Consider the following 23,043-nt stretch of genomic DNA (forward strand, 5'->3'; position numbering starts at 1 on the left):
CATAACAATTACTTAGTGACAATGTGTAGATGCTGCAAAATGACCCAGGTTGAAAAATACAAGTACTTAGGATTAATTATTGATTGCAATTTTAAATTTGGTGAACATATTTATAAAGTAAATAACAAGTTAAAAAAAATATCTTACCAAATGTACCATATCAAACCATATGTTAATTCTAATATTCTATTAAATATTTATTATGCTCTGGTAGAATCACTAATAAGATATGGTCTGACAGTCTGGGGTAATACTGCAAATGTTCATAAAATCCCTCTTATTAATTCCCAAAATAGAATAGTCAAAACAATCTACAGATGTAAACATAATTTAGAAAACTATACAGAGGTACCTGATATTAAACTAGTATATAGGGACATAGGTGTTCTACCCTTAAATCAACTTTATGAGTACAAACTAATTACAGCAAATTACTTTAGTAATAAATATAAAATTAAGAAAGTAAACAAATTTGAAATGATTCTGAGAGGTAAAGAGCTGTATGAAATTCCTAAATCCTACACCAACTATGGAATGAGAATGTTAAAAGTAAAAGTACCAACACTGATCAATGGGGAACTTGCATGAATTTTTTTTATTTCATAAGCGGACAGAAAATTATTTTCTGAATACAACAAAGAAAACCGCATGTAAATTTGAGTTTTCGTTCGCGAGATATTTAATGATAAATATAACGAATTTTAAAGCGCGGGAAAAACTCCCTCACCCCCCAAGCCACTGCCGACGAAGCCTCGATGACGTCAAAGGTGCCTAAACATCACGCGAAGCTATTGTTGTGATTGTTTGTAATAGTTGCCAGCAGTTGTGAGAGCTTCGTTTGTTAGACGTGTTGATTAATTTATATTTAAAGATAAATATCCGACGATAGAGGCTTGGAAGCCCTCGTATTTTGCATTATTTATAATATTAATATCTGAGTAAGGGCATAAAATATAAAACTGGAGCAGTTAAACAAAAAATTTGATAATACCTAAATAACATCGTTGTAGGAGTCTGAGCCACGGCCGTCGGAGGGGGGATACGTTAATTGTAAGTTGATATTATCGACGGCATATCGTTTAAGTATGTAATTAGAACGATTTTGATGTTTACTAATGTCCGCTTAGCTTTTATATACAATAACTTCATCCGTTTATTCGTATGTACCGGAGAATTCGTCGTTTAGGACTGTCTGTGCTTGTATTATGGGGTGAATTCCAGTCAATGCAACTTTTGCTCGCTGATTGGAGACATCTAGGAACATTTTTGTGCCAAAATAGTGTTATTTTCAACGTGACATCTCCCGTTAAGCAACTGCTAATAATCACAGTGCCAGTGGTTGTAATGCACAAAGTTTGACAAGGTTGAAAAATATCGGCCAAGAGTTATCAGTGTTCCATCGTGATTGAATTGTAAAAAGTGATATTACGCTATCGATAAATGTCTAACAGTAGTGTAAAAATTGTCAGTGGCGTGCTAATCTCCGTTGTTCACCGTAGATATGACATTTCACGATCACGCTATTGAAATAAAAACTGTGTGTGAAGTTTGTTATTCCATTATTTCAACGAATAGTGGTGAGAAATGTCACCTGTGTCACTTGTGTGGGCTAATTTAAGGGTTTAAATCAGTGAATAAATAGTTGTTTTCATCATAACGAGTCCTGTTATTGTAAGTTGTACGTGATGAATATAAGAATGTGATAGTGACATCCAGTTTTTGACAAGAGTATTTGCCTATTTCCCACTATATTTTTATGTTATATGCTAGTATATTGTTTATGGATTTACCAATATTATTGATATAGGTTGTAGCTTGCGTGTGTGTGTTGGCAGCGGAACCGATTCGCGATCTCACATGTGGATTGTGTGCAGACTGTTTTGCTATGAATTCGTACCGTAGGACGGATAGGACTACCTTCTCCGTTAATCCGGCGTTGCCAAATTCAACAGCACAGCTTACTCTAATGCCAACAGCACAGCTTACGATCGTTATCCTCCAGTATTACAAGTTTCTTTTACAACTCGATTTGCCGCCGACGTATAGCAATAATTTGTCTTAACAAATTCCATGAGGGTCGTGGCATCAATTTTTGGTGTCCTAAAAAAAGGCTGGTGTCCTAACACCCTATGCCACACGCCTTTTAGGCGGCTTGCGAGGTATTATGTAGACGTAGATGAATTTCAGGTGTACTATTCGAACGAGTGGCAACGTTATCATCCATTTTTCTGATAACCAAAACACACGAAGTGAAACACTTGTACTTCATCATCCCGATGCCGCATTATTAATATCCCAAGTAATAATCTAGGCACAATAGCAATAGGAAAACTTGCCCAAGAATAACAGAACAAAATAAAGTGACGATAGGCGGCTAAATACTCCCTCAAAACAAATTTTACACCATGCGCTCAGCGTATTTCCCTACTCCCTACGGTTGTTTAGGCACCTATGACGTCACGCCTGGCCTCGGCAACGCTCGGGTGTCTTCGCGCAGTGGTCGGCTCAGAGAAATTTTTCTCGATTTTAAATGCAATTTTTTTATTTCTTTTGATGTTGAATGGAGAAACTGAAGGTATTTTTGCGAGCTAATGTATCCATTTGACTTATTCAAAATAGTTTTTAGAGCAATCTACGACCCATGCAAGTTCCTCATTATGTAAACCATAAAATACAAAATATAACAACTTGTTCCCAATTAAAACGAAATTGTAAGAAAATGTTACTTGAAAAATAATACAAAAAACTAATGTAAAATCATTATTTTTTACTTACAAATTTTGAAAATATGTATAATTAGTGTAAAATAATTTCTTAGTTATTTTTCTAGCTATAAGTTTAATGATCAATTGTCATGATGAGTTTAATTTGCCTTCTATATGTTTGTTTACATAAGCACCTCCTGACGAGCCAGTGGCTCAGGAGGACTTAAAATGTAATTATTCATTTGATATATGAATATGTATACAAGATTGTATTTCTGTTCGGATTATTTTTCCACTTATGTATTTATGATTTAATTGTAAAAAACAAAAGATAGGATCATGTAATGATTTTCATACAAGACATTGTATCATATTTTCTTTTTGCTGAATATTGCAAATAAAGTTGTTATTTAAAAAAAAAAAAATATAATGACAAAATCCGAGATGATTGATTTAGACGCCCAATAAATTGTATAAACGTGTTATTTTGCATGAATGCCAGTGACTAAAATCGTGTTCATCCTGCCGCAGGTATCCAAGTCAGTTCCAGTCAGCATTCCTATCAAAAAGTGTGCGCTACTGCCGCTAGAGGTCTCTACGTCCGCTGATATTGTGTCTGGTTGCGTGAATCTCTACGAAACATAAATATTGCTCTAACAGACAGAAAAAGAGTGGACTTCATTTATCATTTGTCCTTCTATTTATTTGAAACAGTTTTTCACCCTTTCCACCGAAGATAATTGATATGACTAATATGCTTTTAGATGCCGTAATGCTGGTGTTATTCGGTTTCAATGATTCCGATAGCATGTGAGTCGGCTGTTTTGAAACACGATAGTAAACCATTCATACATGCAGACTTGAAGCATAAGAAGATTACTTCCACCTTTATTCCGCCGTTAACCTGAAAAAGATAGAATTGCAATGCTCACGTGGAACCCTAAAATTTTATCACGCTCCTTTCGTCACCCATCATTTTCATTACTACTCGAAGGTATGAATTTTTGAACAGATTCCGAAGTTTTAGCATTTAATAGTCCGATGCATAGCCATAACTGGTAGTTATGACATGTATATTTGGAGCATCCAATAAATAAGGATAATAACAGCTCATAATGCACAGTTCAGTACGAGTGAGTCTGATGCTGGGACTTTTAAAAACGACTTCTTAATGCCTCGGCATATAGCATCCTGCATAATTACATATGGTTTGATCATAGATTGCAAGTGAATATGATCATTAGTGAATTAAATGTTCAAAAGAATGATTTAAAACGGCTATCATGCTGCAATTTTCGCCTCTAGGCAGAAACAGCCGTGGTGACGCCTGATGAGTGATTTTTTGTGACGATGTAATTGCATTCGGTAACAACAACAACTCACTGTGGCGACAGATTTCTCTGTTCCCAACAGCTGTCGTTATAAGGAGCTTCCACTGTACATTCAATCTGAAGAATGACAGATAGCTTCTAGTCCACAGCAATTGTTATACAGTAAAACCTCTATGTAGTGAACCTCTTTACATCGTAAACCTCCATACTTCGTACCAACCCTCCGGTCCCGTCAGATTTACATGTAAATTTATAGGCAAACCTCTTTGTAGTGAACCTCTTTATCTCGTAAAACCTCTATATATCGTACCAACAAGACAGCCCCGAGACGGCCTAACTACCTCCGCAAATCGTACCAAGACAACTAGAGACCATTAATGCAGCCGCGATTACCTACGTGGAATGACATTTTCAGTGATAAATGTTTCACGCTTATTTTTTTCTTATCCACCTTAAATAATTTTCACGTTAACCATTAGTTAGGGCATCCAACTACCCTAATCATATATTAAGTGACGGTAAATGAAGACGGAACACATCGTTTTCTCTCGAATCATGGTCAAAATCGCGCGATAGCACTCGCTTTCTTTTACTGATGGCTTTACTTTCTTGTAAGTGCCTACATATTATGTTCAGTTAATAAAAGAGGCGACCATCGCAGCCTATAATCACTTACTGACGGAAATATTTCAACTAACTTCACTTCCATCCATGGAGACAGAATTACTCGACCGCATTGCTACTTCCGCTTCTGAAATGAAAAATTTCATGAATTTTCCGCGACTTAAAATAAATCAAATACAGTTTCGCAATTATTTTATTCCCATATTTCCCGGTGTAGCACTTTCTTACTACTGCCTAGGTAATTTTTTCGATGTTTTCGTGAACGATCGAAGTTTAAAATTTATTGCGCTTAGCGACAGTCATATGTCTTGCCTGCGTATTTATACCGCGAAATCTGACTCTTCCATCGGGAGTACGGGACGTCAATTTCTAGCAATACTGAACGAACATCAATCCATGCGCGACAGTGTTAGGTGAACGAGACAGCTAATTAGCTGATACGCGGTAGGGCAATGAAATTTTTTACCGTCGCCGCCGCATTCTGAAGTAGTTCGCCCAGCATTCTCTCCGGGAAATTACGTCCTTTCGCAGGCCTAGCGTTTCTGTGTGCCCTCGACAGAGTTTTTCTTCGGAACGCTACGTGCATTGTATTTTGGAGAGAGGGAATTCAACAAAATTTTCAAAATTACGTTCAATTTTTGTCTATTTTTTGCAGTAGTCACGTGTTTACTTATTTTTTTATATTCTTCAACAAGTCGCATGTTATAAGAATGATAAATCAATTCTTAAAGATATAATAAGGAGTATTTTCAATTATTTGCCATAAAATATGAAAAAATATGAAAATTACTTAATTAATCATAGGCTGATGATGGATTCAAGAAATAAAAGAAGGCGTCTGCTTGACATTACCACATAATTAGCAATTTTCCTAGCCATCAACGAGGACAGGCAGAAGGCATTGACCTTTGGAATACCATCATTCACCCTCACATCTATTGTAAACAACCGAGGAAAAACAGAATAAACTGTATATCTAGGCTGCACAAATAAAAAAACTCAGGCAGTTAAATATGAGGATGAAGAAATTATGTTTAGAAATATAAAACTATTGTTCTTTCCTCCGAACACTATTAGTAAATTACAACTCATAGACCAGCGAATTATTTCTTAGGTCAAAAGGCATTAACGAAAATAGCTAGTGATTTATTTATAGTGAAAATGACATTAAAAAGTGCTCATAGAATTGAAAACATTATTTCAAAAGAGTTTGAAAAATTTTTTAAGCAAACCCATTAACTAATTTATTTTCTAAAAAGGCCTCTTGAACAATTTACTTTTACCTTTGTGTAATCATTAAATTGTAAATATATGTTTGCTTATGCATACCTATATGTTCAAATATATTAATATAATGGCTTAAAAGACAGTAGCACTTTTCATTTCCCAAGGATATGAAAAAATGGTGCCTACCCCTAAAACCCCTCTATAGTGAACATACATCAAATTGCCCAAATTTTGGTCCCCTCCATTACGATGTAAAGAGGTTTTACTGTATTAAGGTGCATGATTTAAATCAATTGCCAATGTTCTCTATGAACCAGCTTCAAATAAAAGTCGAATTTCACATGCATACGACTCGATATGAAGCATTCAGACTTTTTGAAACCTAAGGTGCACAAGGTGCTACAGCTTGTGTAAGAAAATTGAAATCATTTTGATCCCCAAGTTTTCCCCACCACAAAGTGGCGGATCTATGTTATGGGGGCGGCTATAGCCCCACCTTTGGGTATCCAATTTACACTAGAGAGAATGATAAATTTTTTCCGAATGCCACTGCTGCTGGAATATTAACCCCCACTTAGCACCCCCGTTGTCCCTATCCTGGATCCGCCACTGCCACCACATACATATACTATAATACACATGATCATGCCCCAGATTCATTAATCTAATTGAATTTTTTGTTTTTTTTTGTGTACAAATCAGCCTTAGTTCAGTGCTTTTTTAGTTAAATTTCCCTGACTTTGCTGATTTACCATAGTAGTGATGACCCTGTTAATATTTATGTACTCAAACTCCTATACATATATCCCAAGGATTACTTCAGTATGATTACGTAATTATTACAACTTTTAATTTTGAACTTTGCTTAATACAACTCTTTTCAGGAATGCATTTCCTGTGTTAAGCAAGCAAAACCTGTGACACTGCTGGAGATGTGGCATAATGATCTTTCATCACAATAAATTCAAAACTTACAGTAGAGAACATAAAATGTATTTTTAAAAGCTCAAAAACATTTTAAAATGCATTCAGATGACACCTTTTATGACTGCAAACGGGGTAGTGCCATTGTTAGAAATATATAATGACTCTTTCGTTTTGCTGAGCTTAATAAAATATCCATTTAAAAATGCCAATGAGTGAAACCTCGTCATGCTCTCCATTTAAAGAAGAGACTAATGTTACATCCATTCAGTTCCCATTTTTCCTACAGTTTGTAGATATATGCAGGTTTACCTGTTCAAACTTCAATCCCCAACTATCATCCAGCTTTCTCTCGGGAAAACTCTGCAAACTCTCAATTGTTTGCACAGAAGACGAGACAGAATTTGGCCTTTCTTCCAGAACCTCATCTCCCATTGTTCCAGATTTGGGGAGCATGTTGGCGACATCTTCAATGGGATCAACTTCAAATGGATCTGTCTTCTCACTCTTCAAAGATAGCTGTATGGAAAAATGCAACTTCTTTAATTTAAGGGATCTTCAAAGAACTTTGCTAAGCAGAGGCTAACCCAATATCCTCGACATCAAATTCATCACATAGAAATAATTACATACAAACCATCACCCCACACTCCAGGATACAAATTATGTTCTAGATATTGAATGAAAATACGGATGGCAACACATGACAAAATGGCCTCCAAAGAAAAGGATTTGAAAGGTGTAAATTAATACTTTAGCCTTTCAGAACTGCAACAAGGTTTACAGCCATAGATCGGGTTGACCATTATAAATTGAAGTTAGCCACAACATAAGTTTAATCATCAAAAAAGCTTCTGTGGACAAAAAGCAATGGCATTCTGATGGGGTATCGGCCTATCTAGGGGTAAAGTAGGCCATTTAAACGATGTTTAATGTAATGAATGAAATTAAAAAAAAATGTAAATGATATTTAATGCATGTGCAGATGTCGTGACTTGGTGACCAAAGGCTAAAAGCTATTATACCTCTCATCACCCTGGGTATAGGGCAGCAGCTCTTCTTCATTAGTGCAAAGGTGGAGACCACATTAGTCAGTACAGCAAAACACTCACTTCACACCAGGCACACTAACACTTACTTTGACAATTATGTAGTACTGTTACATGGAAGGCGATGGAAAACCACCACATTATCATTCCAAGCAGTCACAGCCAGTCACTTACATGGGGCACGGAATTGCGCAGGTTAGAGCTGCATTAATTTATAAAATGGAGTGGAATTACGTGAATACATGGATGAAATTAGAACAGGGGCTATTTTTCCATCTCGCATCCACGCATTCTCGCATGTGTTCTAGCAATTCACCGCTTTACACAACGCAATTTTGATTGCACCTTCGCACGTACGTCAGATTGCGCAATTCCGTGTACCGTGTAAAATGGCCTTTACACTAATCTAGTCCCCCCTCCTATTATCGATCCATCTTTCTAAGTTATTGCTATACATTATTAGCCTGAACAAGTACAAGCGATAGAGAGAGACAAACTCAAAGGGACGAAATTGCCAGGCATCAGGCTAGTGTGGTAGCATATATCAGTGCTTGTTTACCACACAGTGAGCTTGGGTTCAATTCTCAGTCATGGCAATGATTTTCAGAGACTGTGCAATCCCTACTTGAGTTCTCTATGGGGTGTGCTTCAAGTTCACCACTATGTCCTTCAGACATTAACCCGTGGTCTCCTGGGCACCTTTCATTGAGAGCAGGCTAATGCCTACACCAAGTGTCTCTTCACCCTTCCTTCCCTAGGCTTCAACTATAGGACACCTCCTCCTGATACCATACCATACTTTACAGAAATTTCCCAGTTGAATTTGACGAATATTCCTGAAGTGACTCTACGGGTGTAATCACCCCTCTTCACCAAGGTTACATAACATATGCATGAGCATATATGCTTTGCATGGCAGCCAAATGAAAGTGGCTTCTTTAAGGGCTTTATGTGCTCACCTTGTCTCCAGATGAATCCTTTTCATTCAATGTGGCAATCTTTTCTCCTCTATCCTTCTGCTGGTGGTCTTTTATCATGACAGACGGAGGTGGGAGCTGTGTCTCGTGGACTCCCTCCCCTTCTGTATCTCCATCGATGCTTGCCCTCTTCACATCCGGCTTGATCACCACCACAATCGCACCCTTTCTCTTCAACTTCCCAAACAGAGAGCCTGCCATTTTAAAGCTACATGGCCTCATGACTTAATTCCACGCCTCAAAAGCTACAACACTATATTCATAGGCTTCATACTGAAAATGTACAAAACATTGAAATTACTATATCAATGTATTGACTGTGTGAGTAATAGGATGAAAAAATAAAAGACAGGAGCTATTTCTCACTCATTTTGACACACCTTGAATACACGCCGACATAAGACCCTGTGCAAAAGAAATTAATCTGTGAACTCCATAAAATACAGAGAGCCACTAGACACCAAGGGAACATGTGCTAAGCTTAGATCGCTCGAGCAATTACGGTTAGATAACTTTCAGAGTCGACACAGAGTTAATCACATAAGAACGACAATACGTTTCCAGGTATAACAGACAGTAAATTAAAAATGCTATTTTGCAGAACGGACGCATATAAAAAATCGTTTTCCCCCCAACAATAAAGGACTTTAGTAAATATTAGGCGGAACTTCCTTTTTTTTAACAGTGGGTGTCTTCATAGGCAGATTTAGGGGGAGGGGCACGGGGACATATTTTCCATTTCTACAGAGGAGCGTTTACATTGAGGAGAAATCAATACAGCATAACACTAGCCCTACTGACTACGGGCGAACTGAAGACGACGAACATGGAAAAAAATGAAACATTTACCGAAAACACCCACGAAGGGTAATATTTCGTCCAATGTAATAAATATTTATAAATACTCAGTGATACCCCAGCCGGAACACGCAATGTCAATTTAATGTTTCAAAATATAAGTCATTTTAGTGAAAATCAGTTCACTACGGCCACAATGGGTGCTTTCCATTCATGCGACTCATGAGTCGACTTGTGTCGGCTCGCGGCATTTGTTTATTACTCTCCTATTCCTGTGCGTTACCGTTTGTTGACTTGTGTCACAACAGTCGGCGACACACACCGAATGGAACACGAAAACCGCGACGCAAGTCGACTTGTGTCGACGTGTGTCAATGAATGGAAAGCACCCATTATGGCACAAAATATTTCCGCCTCCCTGATAAATACGACTCGCAGTCTCACGTATTTTCCCGCATAATATCGAAAATTATAACATAACAACTCCAGGCAACAAATGACTCACCTCATCAGGGAAGTGTATCCAATGTCATCAGCAAAGATCAAAGACAAAATCAATCATTCATAACGCATTATCGATGACATCAAGTTCGAACCTGTTGGCGGCTTCGGCGGCATCCTAAATCTTGTAAGTTGTTAGTTGATAGCACGGAAGATGAAGTCGCGTTACCTTGGCCCACAGTTTTCCCAACCCACGCATTCATACCAACCCACAAGAGCACAGTCTCTCGCCGCGACCCTGTGACGTGAACGACGGTATTTTGACAGACGGTACTAGTTTGTAATATTTATCATTACTCTGTTATGCGTCCATTCATCTCGCTGCTTTTTTGATATATGGCAGACAAGACATCAATACTTAGTACTATATACAGATATTCTGCGAATCGTGCCTGATTTACAAGTTACAGGACCTACAATACTTAATATTTTCTTACCGCGACGCTTTGACTTGACCGACGGTATGAGTTTATAATATTCATCATTACTCTGTTATGCGTCCATTCATCTCGCTGCTTTTTTGATGTATGGCAGACAAGACATCAATACTTAGTACTATATACAGATATTCTGCGAATCGTCCCTGATTTACAAGTTGAAGGACCTACAATACTTAATATTTTCTGGCCGCGACGCTTTGACTTGACCGACGGTATGACTTTATAATATTCATCATTACTCTATTATGCGTCCATTCATCTCGCTCCTTTTTGGATATGTGGCAGACAAGACATCAATACGTAGTACCATAGAAAGATAGTCCGCGAATCGTCCCTGATTTATAAGTTACAAGACCTGCAATACGTAGTATTTTTTCGCCGCGAAGCTGAGACTCGCCGGAAGGTATACCTGTTTAAAAATCATCATTACTCTGTTATGCGTCCATTCATCTCGCTGCTTTTTTCATATATGGCAGACAAGACATCAATACTTAGTACTATACTCTGATATTCCGCGAATCGTCCCTGATTTATAAGTTACATGACCTGCAATACATAGTAATTTCTCGCCGCGAAGCTGAGACTCGCCGGAAGGTATACCTGTTTAAAAATCATCATTACTCTGTTATGCGTCCATTCATCTCGCTCCTTTTTGGATAGTTGGCAGACAAGACATCAATAAGTAGTACCATAGAAAGATAGTCCGCGAATCGTTCCTGATTTATAAGTTACAAGACCTGCAATACGTAGTATTTTCTCGCCGCGAAGCTGAGACTCGCCGGAAGGTATACCTGTTTAAAAATATTCATTACTCTGTTATGCGTCCATTCATCTCGCTGCTTTTTTGATATATGGTAGACATGAATCAATACTTAGTACTATACTCTGATATATCGCGAATCGTCCCTGATTTATAAGTTACAAGACCTGCAATACGTAGTATTTTTTCGCCGCGAAGCTGAGACTCGCCGGTAGGTATACCTGTTTAAAAATCATCATTACTCTGTTATGCGTCCATTCATGTCGCTGCTTTTTTCATATATGGCAGAGAAGACATCAATACTTAGTACTATACTCTGATATTCCGCGAATCGTCCCTGATTTACATGTTACAAGACCTGCAATACGTAGTAATTTCTCGCCGCGACGCTGTAACTTGACCGACGGTATTAGTTTATAATATTTATCATTACTCCGTTACTGCATAGGTATATTATGCGAATTGTCCCATATATTTTAGATGTAGGACCTACAATGCCTTGTAATTTCTCGACATAAATGAAGACAGAAGTACTTGGTACCATACACAGACATTCCGCGAATTGTCCCTTATTTTCTTGTTTTAGGTCCATTATACGATAACTTCTACTTTCTTTGGGTATTTCCGTGATCGTTATGCTATCTTAGCCATGGGTCTTTTTCCTGAAAAGGGTATGTTCTTTCAGGCATACTTCGTCTTTAACAATAGCCTCTCCCTAGCCTTCCATCGCTCCATGGGGGCAGTAAGCGAAACGCCCCGTGGTGACCCTTCCGTGCTTCCGTGATGGGGCGTGTACGATGGGAATATGTTCCTTGAGCTCCTCTTGGTAAAGAAGTTGGCGGCGAATGACGCACAAAAAGCTCAGAGATAAGGCTTGAAAATTGACAATGAGAGAGAACTCCTGAGGAATCCCCTCATCGTTAGGCCGCTCCTCCCCCACCTATCCCATTCTCGAAGTGTCCTTGACCAGCATAGGAAGAAATACGTGAGGACCGGACGGGGTAACGAGGGTGGGGTTGCATGAGGTGAAAGGGAGTATTTGCTAGTGCATAGGAACAACAGTTCATGGATCTTCTTTCGTCCTGGCGTGGACGATTCGGGCATTAGGTAATGGATTCCTGGAAATGAATCCCACTCTTTTTCAACCCCATAAGGGAGGATTTACGGTGATGTGTCTCAGTGACCATTAACCAGTGTGTGCATTAATATCTTCCTGGAATAGAGTGTTTGCAATGGTCGCATTTCCGCAGATACGAAAAATCGCGATCCATGGCAGTAATATTTTTTTTGTAACTGTTTCTTACAAAGGTTTTCTTTACTTCCTCTCAGGTTGAAGTTGAAGCCTCAGCGAGATGAATGGACGCATAACAGAGTAATGATGATTTTTAAACAGGTATACCTTCCGGCGAGTCTCAGCTTCGCGGCGAGAAATTACTATGTATTGCAGGTCATGTAACTTATAAATCAGGGACGATTCGCGGAATATCAGAATATAGTACTAAGTATTGATGTCTTGTCTGCCATATATGAAAAAAGCAGCGAGATGAATGGACGCATAACAGAGTAATGATGATTTTTAAACAGGTATACCTTCCGGCGAGTCTCAGCTTCGCGGCGAAAAAATACTACGTATTGCAGGTCTTGTGACTTATAAATCAGGGACGATTCGCGGAATATCAGAGTATAGTACTAAGTATTGATGTCTTGTCTACCATATATCAAAAAAGCAGCGAGATGAATGGACGCATAACAGAGTAATGATGATTTTTAAACAGGTATACCTTCCGGCGAGTCTCAGCTTCGCGGCGAGAAATTACTATGTATTGCAGGTCATGTAACTTATAAATCAGGGACGGTTCGCGGAATATCAGAGTATAATACTAAGTATTGATGTCTTGTCTGCCATATATGAAAAAAGCAGCGAGATGAATGGACGCATAACAGAGTAATGATGATTTTTAAACAGGTATACCTTCCGGCGAGTCTCAGCTTCGCGGCGAAAAAATACTACGTATTGCAGGTCTTGTAACTTATAAATCAGGGACGATTCGCGGAATATCAGAGTATAGTACTAAGTATTGATGTCTTGTCTACCATATATCAAAAAAGCAGCGAGATGAATGGATGCATAACAGAGTAATGATGATTTTTAAACAGGTATACCTTCCGGCGAGCCTCAGCTTCGCGGCGAGAAAATACTACGTATTGCAGGTCTTGTAACTTATAAATCAGGGACGATTCGCGGACTATCTGTGTATAGTACTAAGTATTGATGTCTTGTCTGCTACATATCAAAAAAGCAGCGAGATGAATGGACGCATAAAAGAGTAATGATGAATATTATCAACTCATACCGTCGGTCAAGTCAAAGCGTCGCAGCGAGAAAATATTAAGTATTGTAGGTCCTGTAACTTGTAAATCAGGGACGATTCGCAGAATATCTGTGTGTAGTACTAAGTATTGATGTCTTCTCTGACATATATCAAAAAACCAAAGAGATGAATGGACGCATAACAGAGTAATGATGATTTTTAAACAGGTATACCTTCCGGCGAGTCTCAGCTTCGCGGCGAGAAATTACTACGTATTGCAGGTCTTGTAACTTTTAAATCAGGGACGATTCGCGGAATATCTGTATATAGTACTAAGTAATGATGTCTTGTTTGCCATATATAAAAAAAACCAGCGATGTCAATGGACGCATTTGTGAGTTATGGTAAATATAGTACAGTGATACCGTGACCTGAGTTTTAAGCTAAATGTTGGCAACACTGCAGATTGTTGGGATAAAACTGTGGGCCAAGGTAACACAAGTGGAAGATGACAAAAATTTGACGACACTTCCACTTGTGCAACGTTGACAAATTTATTTTTCACTGAATTACATGCCTCATTTGTTTAATGCATTAGGCTCATTAGGCTTATGCCGGGTCTACACTAGTAACTTAAGTGACTACTTAAGTTGGCTCTGTACTTAAGTTGGTAGTGTAGGTGTCACCAGCTTCATTTAAGTACACCTCCACTTAAGTCATCTTAGAACCCAAAGCCGTTAGCCTGACTATTCCACAGACAGCCCTATGTCACTCCCTATCCCACTCAATTGGGAACCCATGGTCTTTTATTGAAGTCGTTTCCTCTACCTGCCGCACGTTTGCCGGGGCGGCGCCACGTATTCTGGAGGGCAAGAATTAGCGGGTAAGTTAATTTCCGTATTGTTGAGCGCATACTACAGGTGAGTGGAAATAGTCATTTTTGTAATTAATTAAGATTTAGTTTTCATTTATTTTCGAATGTTAGTCTTCTGCATTATTTCCTTATTGTTCTACATTAATATTTCGTGGATATGAGAGGAACCTAGAATACGACCAGGACGTATATGCGTGTTTCGTGGATTTTGAGAAAGCGTTTGATAGGGTGAACTGGGTGAAGCTAATGGATATTCTCAAGAGAATAGGTGTAGATTGGAGGGATAGACGACTGATTCGTAATCTGTATATGGCCCAGACTGCGCAAGTGAGGATAGCGGACGGAGAATCTGGGTGGGCAAGCATTGGCCGAGGTGTGAGGCAAGGCTGTCCTCTATCGCCGCTGCTCTTTAACGTGTACGCTGAAGAGATGGTAAGGGAAGCGTGGGATGAGTTAGAAGCTGGGATAAAAGTGGGAGGAATGATGTTCAAATCAGTGAGATTCGCGGATGACCAAGCGTTGATCAGCCAGTCAGCGAGGGGGCTTCAGGCTCTAGTGGATGCGTTATACGAACGTTGCGAGGAGTATGGGATGAGGATTAATCACAAGAAAACTAAGGTTATGCGGTTTTGTAAAGCATCACGAGCGAGGAATGTGAGACTCAAGATAAAGGTGGATGGTGAAAAACTAGAGCAGGTTGAGCAATTCAACTATTTAGGCAGTACGTTAGAGGAAAACGGATACAGTAGTAAGGACATCAGGAAGAGAATAGCATTAGCGAAGGAGGCGTTCATGAACAGGAAGGAGCTCCTGAGAGGATCGTTGTGTAAGAGTTTAAAGAAAAGGCTGGTGAAGAGTTTGATTTGGAGTGTAGCTCTCTACGGTGCGGAAACGTGGACACTGAGGAAAGAAGACGAGAGAAGATTGGAGGCATTCGAGATGTGGGTATGGAGAAGAATGGAAAGGGTGAAATGGACGGAGAGGAAAAGGAATGACGAAGTGCTGGATATGGTTGGCGAGGAGAGGCAGCTTTTAGATGAGATACGCAGGAGACAGAAGGTATGGATGGAGTTAGTGCTTAGTGGTGAGGGGATGCTGAAAATGGTGTTGGAGGGTAGAATGTTGGGGAAACGAGGGAGGGGAAGGAAAAGAATAGGTTTTTTAGATAGATTGAAAGAGAGTAGGCCTTACAGTGAATTAAAGAAGGCAGTGCTGGAAGGAAAGGGAGGCTCCCAGATCGCTTCTCGAATACTCCATGGAAACCTACCTTAATCGGTAGAATACTATAATAATAATATCGCGGATTTACTGAAAAAAGGAAAATGCCGTGGACGTGTGTGGTACCGCGTTGCACCACTGGTTATGGCCACAAGACTTCGGGGATTTCGCTTTTTAAAGTCCCCAAGGACCCTGAGAAGCGATGAAATAGCTGTACGATTCCTTTTTTTGGTGTGCTAAAGCTCCAAAATTTATACATATTTTAAATTACAGGTTTTGCTGTTCCAGTGGTCAATGTCATTCACAGTGGAGGAATGAAGTAACACTGAGAAAATGCAAGATGTGCGACGGCTTTCATCAACTATTCATCATTCTCTCCTACTAAATTGAATCTCTTAGAATGATTAGTAATTAGAAATTAGTAATAGAAAGAATTAATAGAAATGTTAAATTGTGAGTACTTAAAATTTATTTTTCATGACATTACCTTGCATTGATTGTATAAATAATCTCAGTTTCAATAGCATTGTGTAATCATTCTGGAAATGTAGATTTGATGTGTGTCTACATTATATAAGTTGGAAAAATGTGAATCGTTTTCATTCTTAATACCTCTTTCGATGATTTCTTTTAATGCATGCATCGCACAGCTGTAGCTGTTATCGATGGTGCGTGCAACTCTCATGAAAAGTACATTTACCGCGTATTAGCAGTATTAGCATGTGGTTTCTGTCGTACTACTCATCTTATTTTTGGGCGAGGGATAATATTTCAGATTTGCCAGCACCTGAAAGTGATCAGACATCCGCAAATCCCTCGGATTATATCCATTGCACTGTTTTCGTGGAAGTTTATTCGGAAATTATTTGCAAAATCTCTTTCGTTCTTATCTTTCATATGGTATTTTACTCCCTTAAATCTCAAATTATTCCTCAAGGTGAGTAGGCAAGCATCGTTATAAAATAGCCTTTAACGGTAATAATGGTACTTCCGGAAATTATTCACCCCGTTCAACGATTAAATATGCCTATTCTATACCCGCAAAACGTCCCTAGGATAGAATCATTTTTTTAGGTTTGCTGTGCCCTGCCATTATTATTATCACTTGATCGAGACTCAGGAGATTAAAAACATTAACATACGTCACTTCATAAGAAGTATTTCACTTCGGCCTTGGTAAGAAGCCGTTTGCGTTTCTGATATTATATTTGTTAATAGTGTTTGAAAGCAAGGAATAACATCTATATTCTTATAAGGCCGTGGAAACATGCCGATGGGCTCAGAGGCAATGGTGCGTACGTAGCTTCTATGACAACTTATATTAACGTTTACCACAAGATAGCTATAAATAATTATTTCCTTAAAAATACCTTTCCTCACTACATAAGGTTTTAACTGCTGACAATCTTTCGTTATGGCTGTAACTGATTTTACAAAGGTATGGAAGCAGACGAAGCTGAAATCCAACGCCTTCCATTTGATTAATACTCACGTATGAGAACGATTTCTAGGTATTTTTCGCTATAAGATGTTAAGTGCATATGAACTTGTAAACTAGTAACCACTTTCGATGTGTTTATATTCATTTTTGCCATAAATTAGTTCATAATTACTGAAGTATCGTATACAGATACGTAGGAAACTTGCCCTTCAGGATAGGTGGCGCCCCTACCGGCCTCAACGGGAAACGGCTTCATTAAAAGACCATGCCTGAACGGAGAGTGTCCAGACCTTCTCATATTCTAAGACCGTGTCCACAGATATGTAGATATTTAGTGCAATTCTTCTCTCTCTCTATCTCTCAACTTCTGCTTAAAAGTCAAAGTACCAGGGAAATGCGTGCAGCCGCATTTGAGAATGTCCGCTGCGATGTGTACAATTACACTTGAGTTTTGATGATAATAATAAACATGTTAATACGCAACTGTTGACATCCTTATTTATGCATCACCTCCACTCCCCTATGACTTTTATTTTTAAACAGGTCCATGGTATCCAGATAATCAATTTCGGAGAGGAGCTCGTCAATTAAGTGAGATGTCTAAAGCTACCGGAGTGATATACTGAGAATTTTGGTTAAGCCTTTGCCAGCTACTTCATTCCGATCAGATTTTAAAACGTATTAATTAACGTCTCGTGGAATAATTTATCATATAATTGGAGAAAACTAATGAGCTGTTGCTTTTCAAAGGATTCCCCGCAGCAAAAATGTGTTACTGAACAAGAAGTTCGAGCATTGCGTTTGCTTACTTTCGGTGGTTTAGTTTGCAATCGTAAATATATAAGGACGTTAAGAGCTGAATAAAGTAAACCTGAAATATTTGTGGTAAATAGTAATGTAAATGCGATAATTAGAAAGAATTACGTTCACTCCAGTTGCGATCGTTCAAGCGAACGAGTGGCAATAATCTGGTATGTGAAAGGTCGTTACGATAGTCTTGTTAGTGTAACTGACCTCTTAGATAAACTCGGATGGGAATCTCTGTCGGACCGTAGATTGAAAAATAGACTAAACCTTTTAGATAAATTCAAGAGCAGTGTCTTTTCTGACGAAGTTAACCATATCTTGCGGACGCCAACGTACTACGGAAGATCAGATCATATAAATAAAATAAGAGAGATACATTGCAGAACAGACAGATTCCGAATGTCATTTTTTCCACGATCAATAAGAGATTATAACGGCAGCAATAGAACGGTCATATGTTAGGGAAGTTCAAGGTAAACGATCTACCGTATGTTCGCTGAGAAACGACAATGGAGATGTGTTGACAAGAAGTTACGATAAAGCCAATTTATTAAATTCCTACTTTAAGAGCGTGTTCACGGAGCCTTCCGAAAACTCACCCGGGACCGATGACAATCCCTGTATTCATAAGATGCCAGCTATTGACATTAGTACGCTCGGAATAGAAAATATATTGAAATCGCTTAGTCCAAATAAATCACCTGGTCCAGACGAAATCCCTTCTCGTGTATATAAAGAACTAGCCTCAGAACTTGCCCCCTACTTGCAGTTAATATTCAGTAAATCCATCAAGCAACACGAAGTACCTAATGACTGGAAAATCGCTAATGTAACGCCTATATTTAAAAGTGGAGACAAGGAACAGCCATCTAATTACAGGCCGATATCTTTAACGTCCATCTCTTGCAAAGTCATTGAACACATCGTAGTCAGCTCGGTAATGAAACACCTAGACGCGCAAAACTTATTAATGGGAAATCAACATGGATTCAGGAAAAGCAGATCGTGCGAAACTCAGTTAGCGCTTTTCGCCCACGATATTTTAGTCTCCGGGGAAGACAACATTCCAGTAGACGCGATTTTTCTTGATTTCAAAAAGGCATTTGATAAAGTACCCCACGGAAAGTTAATATTAAAACTGAAATCTTATGGTCTAGACGAAGATGTCATTTCCTGGATTAGAGAATTTTTGAGCGACCGCGTCCAAAGAGTAGTATTAGACGGTGCAGTCTCCAATGAGGTTAGAGTGACTTCTGGCGTTCCTCAGGGTAGTGTCATTGGCCCACTCCTATTCCTTCTTTATATAAACGACATTGGCGAAGTAGTGCAGAGTAAGTTACGATTATTTGCAGACGACGCTGTAGTTTACAGAGAAATTCGTTCCAGCAAAGATATAGATGAACTAACGAATGACCTTGCTGCTATCCAAGCTTGGTGCGATGCTTGGCAGTTAGAATTAAATTTGGAAAAATGCGTCGTAATGAATTTCTGGAAGAAGAATAACTCCCTACAGCGTAACTATGTCATTCGGGGCGCGCAGTTAAAGGCAGTTGAATCTGTGAAATATCTAGGGGTTAGACTCAATAATGATCTATCGTGGAATAAACATATTCGAGAAATAACCGGTCAAGCTAATCGTAAAATGGGTTTTGTCAAAAGAATATTAGGAAAGTGCGACGACAAAGTGAGAGAAATTAGCTACTTTTCCCTCGTTAGACCACATTTGGAATACGCTGCCAGTGTTTGGGACCCTCATGAAAAAGGCTTAATAACAGAGTTAGAACGCGTGCAAAGAAGAGCTGCCAGGTATGTGAAAGGTCGTTACGATAGTCTTGTTAGTGTAACTGACCTCTTAGATAAACTCGGATGGGAATCTCTGTCGGACCGTAGATTGAAAAATAGACTAAACCTTTTAGATAAATTCAAGAGCAGTGTCTTTTCTGACGAAGTTAACCATATCTTGCGGACGCCAACGTACTACGGAAGATCAGATCATATAAATAAAATAAGAGAGATAGATTGCAGAACAGACAGATTCCGAATGTCATTTTTTCCACGATCAATAAGAGATTATAACGGCAGCAATAGAACGCGTAAATAGATTGCATGACTTGTAGTGTAGCCTACTAACCTATGTAAAACTTACTGCATGTTTCTGAATTTCTATTCTATATTCTATTTCTAACAGCATATAGTAGTATAGTTTGTTATTATACGGGACGTTTCTTGGACGGTGTGGTGTGCATGTGGGAGTCCAAATGCATGCTGCATGCTGGTGATTGATCACCCCCTGCCAAACACCCTAGAGGTGGCTCGCAGGGTAATTTGTAGATGTAGATGTAGATGTAAATAGATTGCATGACTTGTAGTGTAGCCTACTAACCTATGTAAAACTTACTGCATGTTTCTGAATTTCTATTCTATATTCTATTTCTAACAGCATATAGTAGTATAGTTTGTTATTATACGGGACGTTTCTTGGACGGTGTGGTGTGCATGTGGGAGTCCAAATGCATGCTGCATGCTGGTGATTGATCACCCCCTGCCAAACACCCTAGAGGTGGCTCGCAGGGTAATTTGTAGATGTAGATGTAGAATCTAACCCTTCTCGTCGTGACGTCACGGCTGGTTGCTCAGGCCTTGTCTCTCGGTGGCTACGGGCATAGCCACCTAGAATACAAGGCCTGTTCACTAGCCTCTCAAATTGTGATGACGTCACGTACGGAAGTGCTATCGTTGCTACCACGCCATTGCGAGTTTGTTTGGTTGGTTGAGACGCCCACAGGCAGAAAACGTGTGTGTTTAGTTGTGTTGGTGGAGTTTTTGCATAATTATAGTGACGATATTGGTTTGTGGATTATTTTATTCATCTTATAAACCAATATTCTACGATAAAATGCCTAATACTTGCGTCGTGCCTGGATGCAAGGGCAATTATCGGAGTGGACCAAAAGTGCAAGTGTTCAGCTTTCCGAAAGACCCTGAGCTACACAGAAAGTGGCTGCATGCAATAAGAAGAAAGGATTTCACACCTACCAAAAATAATGTGTGTATTATTTATTCCTAGTTTTCTCCTAACGTATTTATGAATGATATTTTCCACTGAAAAGCTACGGATGGACTCATTAACAAGTTATTCCTAATGGGTATCATTTTTGTGACGGTATTGCTATATTTACCTTCAATTGCCGTAATTAATATAATTACTAGGCTTATTTCTGAGCAAATCTCATTTCCGAGTGGACAATACAAAATGATTTTTTAAATCTAAGTTTTAATTACACCACTTCTAGTTATAACGTTACATTCAGTATCTATATATATGCAATAGAAAGTCAAAAATCGTGTTAGTTAAAACACTTATAACACGAAAACGGCTGCTCCGATTTTAATGCTATTAGGTTCTTTGGTCTCGTCTCAGTCCCGGATAACATATAGAACATTAAAAATAGGAAAAGTTCGCAAAAGAATTTCACCAATTCATCATTCATTCAATTCACAGCAACAATTGATAAGTCGGTCAAAAGTACAAATTAAATTATTTGTTTTGTTTCTACCATTTTAATAGCTGAACTTCGTAAGTGTTTGTAAACAAATATCCGAGCAATTGTTGACAATCGGTAATGTCCGTGTTCCTGACTAGGAATCGAGCAGTTTCATATCACTTCCTCGTAATTTTTGCAAATTAGTCTCATAGGAAGGTGAGCTCATAAATATTTAAAGCCCTAGGATGTACCTGGCTTACCAAGGCACGGTTCTTTGTTCATGATCTTTTGAAACCTAAACCAACAAAAACTATCCAGTGGAACGCGTTTGGTGATTAGAAAAATTGAAAATGAATATGATTCACGCGACTTTGCTCAAAGGAAAACTTAAAGATGAGGAAGTTGTCATTCCGAAGATTCCATAATCCTAAGTTATATGCCCTTTTGAGCTTAAGCGTATTCAATTTCCAATTCGTGTTGCATTCGTGATAACGATTTACAAATCGCAAGGCCAGTCTTTCAGTTTTTATGATGTTTGTACTCATGTGTTAATGAAAACCCATGATTTTCTCATGGTCAATTATATGTAGTATGTTTACGAGTCGGTAAACCATCCGCTGTATTTCTTCCTTCGCCTCAAGGGCGCAGTTAGGAATTAAGGATAGGGGGTTTTAGGCACAGCTAATACTGGGGGTCTGTAGGGTACAGAAAACCCGCCAAGGTAAGAGAGAAGTGAGAGGGCCCTCCCTCAGGCATTTTTTAGGATAAATGGTTCAAAATGGTGCGTTTTACGGCCGTGTGAATAGTTAAATATGTTTCCTTTGTCACTCATCCGTCCCCCTAATATTGGTAACAAAATTTTTTACAGCTCTTGGGGAGGTTTTATCCCCAAAAACCCTCCTCGCTGCGTCACAGCTTTTCTTCGCTATATTTCTTTAGCTTTATCCGTTTTATCTTACGCCTGATAATAAAACAAAAACTGTTGTTTATCAGAAGGTGCTTGACGCAAGACATTAAACCCGAATGTGTAGGCCACACCGTGGTCCGTTTACGCATGCAAAACGTTTACGCAGTGCATTTTTTCCAAACTGAGATACAATAATTGGTGCACATAGTCATTTGATACGAATGCTGCTTCCTAGGGGCTTTTCTTACACGATTTTGTGCATAAGTAAAGCGTCGGTCCGTGAACGGGCCAAGTTTACGCAACATACTTAGGCCTAAAAACATTTTTTACGGTTAATAACACAAATAGCTAACAACTAAATGCGTGTAATTTTTATTTCATTAACTGCTTTATAAAACCACAATTCCCAAAATTTCTTCAATTAAAACGTTAGAAATTCATTGAAAATAATCAGCGTAAACGTGCTCAGATTCACCCTATGTAGATTCAATAAAGAAAATGTCTTTTTGACAAGCAGTTTTGATACTCATTTAGGTGGTTTTGTTGAAATTGTATTCTTCGTTTATTGTAATAAATCAAATATGATTAAAATAGCTCAGCCGCTCTTGGTTTATAAATGGTGTAACTGAACTGTAAGTTCATTGATTGTTAGGCGGAACGAAG

The 23,043-nt window shown here is 38.7% G+C and overlaps 1 protein-coding gene across 3 annotated transcripts in view; it reads right to left on the reverse strand.

Moving 5' to 3' along the window:
* LOC124154628 overlaps positions 1–10,494 on the reverse strand; it is a 126,649-nt gene extending 116,155 nt beyond the window's left edge. For 2 of the 3 annotated variants that reach the window (XM_046528488.1, XM_046528473.1), the window contains exons 1-3: positions 10,141–10,494; positions 8,820–9,110; positions 7,124–7,330 (exon numbers count right to left, since the gene is read on the reverse strand). In XM_046528488.1, coding sequence (XP_046384444.1) covers positions 7,124–7,330; positions 8,820–9,059 — 447 coding nt within the window. In that variant the 5' untranslated portion in view covers positions 9,060–9,110; positions 10,141–10,494. Of the gene's footprint in view, positions 1–7,123; positions 7,331–8,819; positions 9,111–9,217; positions 9,525–10,140 lie in introns of those variants that run through there. The other variant, XM_046528479.1, reaches the window with a different exon arrangement.
* Positions 10,495–23,043: the final 12,549 nt, after the last annotated feature.

Source organism: Ischnura elegans, chromosome 1 (genome assembly GCF_921293095.1).
Source record: "Ischnura elegans chromosome 1, ioIscEleg1.1, whole genome shotgun sequence".
In the NCBI taxonomy this organism is placed as follows: Eukaryota; Metazoa; Arthropoda; class Insecta; order Odonata; family Coenagrionidae; genus Ischnura; species Ischnura elegans.